Source organism: Monomorium pharaonis, chromosome 3 (genome assembly GCF_013373865.1).
Source record: "Monomorium pharaonis isolate MP-MQ-018 chromosome 3, ASM1337386v2, whole genome shotgun sequence".
Lineage (NCBI taxonomy): Eukaryota > Metazoa > Arthropoda > Insecta > Hymenoptera > Formicidae > Monomorium > Monomorium pharaonis.
The window spans coordinates 13980053-13987874 of NC_050469.1; the positions used below are offsets into that span (position 1 = coordinate 13980053).

A 7822-nucleotide genomic window follows, 5' to 3' on the forward strand; every position below is an offset into this window, starting at 1 on the left:
CATATTTACGAATATCATAAATTTGAATAATTAATAAAAGTCGTTAGAAGATCGACGAATTCATTGGGCTTGTCCGCGTGGACCCAATGGCTCGCCCCATCGATGTAACGGAACTTTGCCATGGTAAATAGTTTCTTAATCGCGTTGTGATCTTTCGTTTGAATGTAATCACTATTGGTACCGCCTATAAATAACGTAGGACCGTCGTAGATCTTTGGGCCTACATTAGGAAATACAGCTATCTGAGTAGAGAATGCTTGCTCCAGCACTGGTAAATTGACTCGCCATTTATACTTTCCCGAGTCTGCTTCCACCAAGTTTGTCAGTATGAACTACAAACAATACAAATGTAACTCTTATATTGAGTATGAAACAAAATGAAAAAACGAATGTAGAGTTGGGTAATAATTGATTAAAAAATTAAAATTTAAATAATGAAGTTAAAAAGCTAATGACTTTTATCTTAGTTAATTTCAAATGATTTAATTCGTAACTTTATTTTTAAAACTTCATAAATTTTTTTTGCTAAGTTAAAAATGTATCTGTAAAAAAATTCACTTTCATATATGAGAAACGATCTATTTGTTATTACATACAAACTTAATTTACAGATAAAATATTAAATTTATTTGATTATTCACAAATTATAATTTTGTTATTTATCCTAACTCAAAAAAAATATTTATTATAAGTAATGCTTTTTAAAATTAATTTAAGTAAATTTTCACACAATAAATCAATTAGTCATTAACTTTAATTTAACACTTTCAGTCCTAAGCTCAAACACTGCTCGAGATGCAATGGCGTAAAATTGTAAACTATTATAAAATCTAAGTTCTTCAGTTCTAGAATGGTAAAGTACTGAAAGTATTTTTTTAATTTTTAAAACTTTAAAAAAATATTAACTTACCCAACCCTGAAAGAATGTTACCTGACGCAGTGAGCTAGATTTAATAGACTTGGCCAGCTGTTCATCCACATTTTTGCGCGCTTTTGACAGGGAAAGATTTCCATCCATCATCACCAGACGCATGGCTTCGAAGATCCTCTCCATCTGCATGAGATTGGGGCTAGTTCTCACAGGAGACATGTCAACGACCACCAATTTTTCAACATGTTGCGGAAAATTCAAAGCAGTATACATCACGGCTGAGCCACCCATGCTGTGGCCGACTAAGATGGCTCTCTCAAAGCCTAGGTCGTTCAAAAGCTCAATCATATCCCCCGCCATGTCCTTGTACGACATATTCGACGAATGTGGAGAATCACCATGATTTCTGGCGTCTACTGCTATGACCTATGCATTTACTTTCTTAAGCGTGACACAAAGTTACCTCTGTAGATACTAATAATTTATCAATCTAAGAAACAAAATGCATAGTCGCTCTATGTCGTTAAATATCTATCAAGGTTTAGTCGGAGTATTGTCTCTTTTCTAGAGATGATTAGAAGAGAGAACTACCTTACGCTTGGTCTTTTGATGGATCGCCTTTGACAACGAGTTCCAGTTGTTCTTCGAGCCGAAGAGACCATGCATTATTATAATAGGTTTCTTCGTATATTGTTCGCCTTCATCTACCGATTCATACGAAGTGTAGGCAAGTTTCACTGGTACAGTCCTTGAGGAAGAAGAAGAAGAAGAAGAGGTTAGGAAAAAGTTGCACGAATTAATCCAATAATACGTTCGCCGCAAGGCGAATACTTACAACAGCAGATTACTACGTAAACATTGGCTACAGGAAGAGTGCAGACTTTTAGCCGAGCCAGGCAAGCTGATGAGCTTCCTCCACGGAAGAAACTCAGATAAATTTCGGCTCATCATTATCAATTCGCTACTTATATGTATCTTCTATTCTTTAACAATGCTTAACAACCACAGATGCCTCTGATAGCGCACATAATTGCTATTTTTAAATTTTCGTTAGCCAAAAACTGAACGCGCTCGCGCGCCTCGATGTTCATAACATTTCTTCGCCCTTCGCCAATTTATATATACGCGACATTAATCGTGGACCTCTCGTTCGTCTTCTCTCCCATTCTCTTCTTATCAGAATTTCATTATCACATCAGTCAAGGCGGATATACATTAAAGATCACTGCTATGTTAATTTTTGCAATGTAGATTATAAGTTTCATTCAAGTTGAAGGTACGCGAATTTTAATTTTTTAAGATTTCTTATTTCCTACGTTCTTCATATTGGTGATCCATTTCTTTGAATTTTTAATATTATTTGACATCATTTATAACAAATATCGTAATATGAATTCATGTTTGAAGATCTTTAACCCTTTTGTACCATTTTAACTTTTTTTTACAAAGTACGGGAAGTTTATTATCTATTAATAGATATTCATAAAATAAAAAAAAACTAACTTTAGCTAACAATTATCTAAAATCCGTTGGAAGTGTGTCGTATGTCGTTGTCCAATGTCGGGCGCATGCGCAGTGGATTGTCGTTATAAGCTGCAGTCCACTAAAATTTACAGTTTACATTTACCATAGATTTTCAGTGGCGATAGTGAAAATTTCAGAACGCAGCTTAAATTTGTTATTAAATCCCATACAATAATTCAACATATATGCATGCACATATATGTGTCGACATCCGACATACGACACATCGTAGAAGAAAGGCGCATTCACAAACGAAAAATGCGCAGAATTCAATGAGAAATCGCATCCAGTTGCACCTCTGTTTTATTTAATACTATTGTTTCGGTTATTGGATTCTGTGCTTTTCTACATTTCGTTAAATGCGCTTATAACTTCGGCGTTTTCCGCAAAATTTCAGCTCTCGCGTCTCCGCGTTTTTTGTCGTTGTCGCATGTCGTATGATACGTGGCGACGAGCATTTGCATACGTGGCGCTGTGGTAGCAACATGCCGCTGTGAAGGTGGCCAGCGGATCGGTGCATACGTACGGGCGGGCGGGCGGAAGCATATGTCACTTTTATGATTGTACAGTAAAATTCGGGCGAAGAAAATGAGGTGGCTCAGCTCGTGCGTATTCCTCGTCGTATCCGTCGTCAGTGTGCGCTGCTACTTCATCACCGTGGACGCTCACGCCGAGGAGTGTTTCTTCGATAAGGTCGAATTCGGCACCAAGATGGGTTAGTTTCCTACTGCGTTTCGTTGTTCCGGTCGCGATTTTCAGCGAGGATGACGTTGGCGAGTTTCAATTTGGATTAATCCTATCATTTGTTTTATCTGTTGTTACATGATAATTGTTACTGTATCAAATTTTCTTTTCTTTATAATTGCTACCGTACCGTGATGATTTTTGTACTTACATGACATTCGATTTTGTAAAGGACTAAATTTTATTTCATGAAAATTTATATAAATTGTATTAACTTTTCTTGTTGTAAATATGTTTGAAATTATTTTATTTTATTTTTTTACTTTGCTAATTGTACATCGAAGTAGAGTTAAATGACTTTGTTTAATCTTTTTTTTTTAAATAAATATGTGCTTAAAATTTTTATTCAACTTTGTACTATTACCGAGAAAAATTGCTATTATTAAAAGAATTCGATTTTTAATAAATTAATGAACATTTTTCAATACATGTTTATTTAGCAAGATAATTTTTTTTATTTATAGGCCTCACATTTGAAATAGCAGAGGGTGGATTCTTAGATATAGATGTTAAGATAGTTGGGCCAGACGGTAGAATGATCTACCAGGGTGAGCAGGAGAGCAGTGGCAAGTACACTTTCGCCGCACATACCGCGGGAGTATACACCTATTGCTTCAGCAATCAGAAGAGCACGATGACACCGAAAGTGGTGATGTTCAATATGGACATTGACGAGAATCGGAAGCAGTCAGAGGACAATGCTGGCGCGGAGGGTCAGGATGGAGATGGCAACCATGGAAAGTTGGACGACATGATCAAAGACTTGAGCACCAGTTTGTGGGGCGTGAAGAACGAGCAGGAGTACATGCAGGTACTAACTAGTAGAAGCAAGATCGCATACTTTTCATCCAATAAATTTGCCAGTCTGATTTAAACGTTCATGAGCACGTGAATTTTTCAGGTACGCGATCGCAATCACAGGGCGATCAACGAGAGTACAAATTTCCGCGTCGTGATGTGGGCGTTCTTTGAAGCCATGGTACTGGTGTGCGTGACGATAGGTCAGATCTTTTACTTGAAGCGATTCTTCGAGGTTCGAAGAATCGTGTAACCTATAGGATAAACTAATGATACACTACGTGAATCAATTGTACATTTTTCTATGTAATTAAATTATATCGTTCATGGATAAGTCATCGCTGCGGTAAATACGCGTTCTCCACTTTCCATCGGTTAAACCCGAAACTGTACATCGCTAGCATTAAGGTATCTCGTATGTCTGTAAGGATACGTTGTTTCTATAATAAACAAAGAATTTTTGTAATAGAACGAGGCTTCGTGCAATCACGAGCGTTTTTCCATAGCGATGAAAACGCTGGGGAAAAGTGAAACACAGTTGTCTGTAATAATGGAAAAAGAATACACGTATTACTTTCTGTAATTGCCAGCCGTTATATTCGGCTAGCGGTATGTATATCTACTAGTATTCTATTTTGTACTTACTTATTGGTAAAGATATGCTTTTGACTAATGACGCAGCTGCAATTGGTTAATTGTCACCCAGTTTGATTCTTTGTCGGTTGTCCTTCCGCGTGTTCAATTAACGTTTGACTGAAAGAAGGTGCCTGGCACGATAATAGTGAGACAATCGAGAGAGGAGAATGATTTCCTGCGGGAAAGAAAAACGCGCGAGGGACGCGATAACGATCGCAGGCCGAGTCTAACATTTTTTTCTCGATGGCGTAAAGGCCTTCAATTAACGTTACCCCGTTGAGCGGTGGTCGAGAAAAAGGGAACAGAATCTGCCGCAATTAAGGTGATCGATCGCGCGTGTCGCTTCGATTGGAGAGTTGACGAGGGTGGAGGAGGGAGAGGGGGGGAAGGGGGAGGGAAAAGGCAGGTAAGAGGGCATAGATTAATCGATGGCGATTACCGTATTGGCGCGAGGATATGCTTAACGGGTTTATGTCGCGACGACGATACGTTTTTTTTTCCCTTCCCGTTCCACAGAGATCGAGTACGTCGGCGAGACGTGGGAGAGGCCGGCCGCATCTCTCGTCGACATCGTCAAAGCGTTTACGCGATGACGTAACGGATTATCGATTGTTCGTTCGCGACACGTGTGAGAGCACGTTGATCGGGAACGTGACGCTGCCACGGGGGAGAAGTTTCGCTGAGATTCGCCGACGGATAGCGGGTCGCTCCCGCGGTCTGAAATCGGTCCGCGGGAACGATCGGAATGGAAGAAGCCAATTAAGGAGGGAGGGCGGAGAGGGGAGGGAAGGAGGAGAGAAACGATCGCGCGTAACGGTATAATTAAAGGGAGGAGAGGCAATCGAGAAAGAAAGAAAGCGCCGATGAATAAACCGTATCTCCTCATCGCGTGGTCGGGGCTTTAACGAGCGGCGGGAGATCTTTCTTTTTCCTTTCTTTCTCCCCCCTCCTCTTTCGTAAATGGAGGCTGTTTATCGTCGCGCCCGGTAAAACGCCGATTACCGACGATGGCCCGGCAATCATGCCGCGCGTTTAGCGCCTAAACGCCCCTCCATGTCCGTCGATCTCCAACATCGAGCGCGATCGTCGCGAAAAATGAAATGAACAGACGCAGCTGCGCACTCTCCGGCACCACAAACAGCCCTCCGGCGGAGGGAGGATAGACAGAGGGTGACTTAATTCGATTCCACAATTAACTACATCTCTAACTATACAGTCTGTCAAGTAAGAGCGTGGTGGACTTTACTCATAGCTAATAAAAGATATCATCCAAATTTATTCATGAGCCGATAGAGGGAAGCTCTATCCTTGATGCATTGTCAAGAGAGATTCAGTTGTCATTGATTTTTTGGAAGAGAGACACGTTAAGCGTCATGAGTGCCAAATACGCGTCTCGCTACGAGGCTGTGTTCCTTTGCACCCACCCAAAAGGTCCGAAAATGTCGCAATCAGCGACTGCTAAATATATGAGAAAGTCGAGAGCATTCGTACAGAAGTGGCTACAGCGATATAAAGTGGCAAAAAATGTCGATGATTTACCGGAACGTGGCTCAATAGGCAAATTGGACAAAAAAGACAAAAAAAGAATTGTCAATCTGTTTTCGCGGAATCCTGCTTTAACACTGCGTCAAGGACAAGCAAAATTAAGGTCAAAAGGTTTAGATATATCGTACGAAACTATCCGAACCCATCTCCGTGCTCATGATCTAAAATGGCGCAGCACAATAAAGAATAAACCTCTGTTGACTGAAAAACATGTGACGAAGCGACTTGCTTGGGCGCACGAGAATATCGATCGAGATTTTAGCAACGTAATTTTTACCGGTGAATATTCTATATGGGCACGTTGTATCCTCACGCGAGCCTGGTCAACTTCCAACAACAGGCTTGTCCAGCGGACTGTAAAACACGGAATAAAGATGCATCTTTGGGGCTGTTTTTCAAAGCAGGGATTCGGCACTTTGCATCTGTTTACCTACAATCTGAATGCCGAGAAAATGCTGCAAATCTACAAAAAGGCTCTGCTACCGTCTGCCAAATGTTGGTTTATCGATAAAAATGAGGATTGGATTCTGCAGGAGGACAACGATCCTAAACACCGCAGCAAGTTCTGTACCGAGTGGAAGAGGCAATCTGGCATCGTTACATTGGATTGGCCGTCGCAGTTGCCCGATGCAAATCCTATCGAAAATGTTTGGGCATATATTAAGCAGAAGCTTCGTGGAAAACGCACGCACACTTTGAAGGAGTTATCTTGCGAGATTCGTCGGATCTGGAGATCATTGCCGCTAGAATACGCCATCAATTTAGTCGAAAGCATGCCTCGGAGATGCCAGGCAATTCTCGACGCCGATGGTGATTGGACGCATTATTAACATAATTGCATCCTTCTTCTTATCGAGTATAATGCATATATGTATATAAAAATTTTATTTAATAAGTTTTTTTATAAATTTATCCGGCCACGCTCTTACTTGACAGACTGTAACTTATCAAAAGCAGTGGTTGTACTATTTCGTTGACGTGGACAGAATTATTCGTATTTTTTTGTTACTCAACGTGTGAAAAGGGATAGATTAGAGATAACGAGTTATTCGATTAAAATTTTTGTTCTAATGTTTCTGTTAATTGATAAATCCTAATAGTACATTAAGTACAAAACATATATAATAATAGAGTATTTATGTTGATTTTTATTGTATATGTAAATTAATTTAAATCTCAGTTTAATTGATCTTTTCTCAATTCTAAGATAAAAGAAAAGATAAAATGTTCGTTGATAAAAATGACCGTAAAAAGCAATTCCTGCATTAATTGTCGATTAGATTATCAGAGCCGTCCAGAGACGCGGCGCATCGTATTTTCATGGCTGCTAGCACCTTCATTTATTATAATGGACCAAAGTGATTCGGAGATCTGTCCCAAGTATACAAATTAAATAACTTTTATTTTGATTTATAATAAGTATAAGTTTTTTTATTGTAATTTATAAATAATAAGATACAAATTATAATTAATAACAATAATTAATTATAATTAATTATAATTGTTTAATTGCGACTGGCGTCGCAAATTAGATTTGTCCGGACAAATCTTCGATGGCTCTACTCATGCCAATTTGCTAATTTCTATCGAGATGTTATACCTCTTATATTATGATTGTAACATTGGTAATAATAGGAGCTTTCCAGCAAGTGACACAAATTGACACAGCAGTATTTCTGTCTTTGTTTGATATTCAGTGAGAGA

General features: G+C 39.2%; 2 protein-coding genes across 2 annotated transcripts; one reads left to right on the forward strand and one right to left on the reverse strand.

Moving 5' to 3' along the window:
- Positions 1 to 14: 14 nt before the first annotated feature.
- Positions 15 to 2273, reverse strand: LOC105830380 (protein ABHD11). Its single transcript, XM_012669669.3, has 4 exons — positions 1707 to 2273; positions 1463 to 1619; positions 932 to 1297; positions 15 to 332 (listed from the first exon to the last, which is right to left on the reverse strand). The coding sequence occupies exons 1-4, from the start codon at positions 1820 to 1822 to the stop codon at positions 15 to 17; spliced, it is 957 nt and encodes a 318-aa protein (XP_012525123.1). The 5' UTR covers positions 1823 to 2273.
- A 593-nt stretch (positions 2274 to 2866) lies between these two features.
- Positions 2867 to 4408, forward strand: LOC105830382 (transmembrane emp24 domain-containing protein). The gene is made up of 3 exons (XM_012669671.3): positions 2867 to 3110; positions 3604 to 3950; positions 4041 to 4408. The coding sequence occupies exons 1-3, from the start codon at positions 2984 to 2986 to the stop codon at positions 4188 to 4190; spliced, it is 624 nt and encodes a 207-aa protein (XP_012525125.1). The 5' UTR covers positions 2867 to 2983; the 3' UTR covers positions 4191 to 4408.
- The last annotated feature ends 3414 nt before the right edge of the window (positions 4409 to 7822 follow it).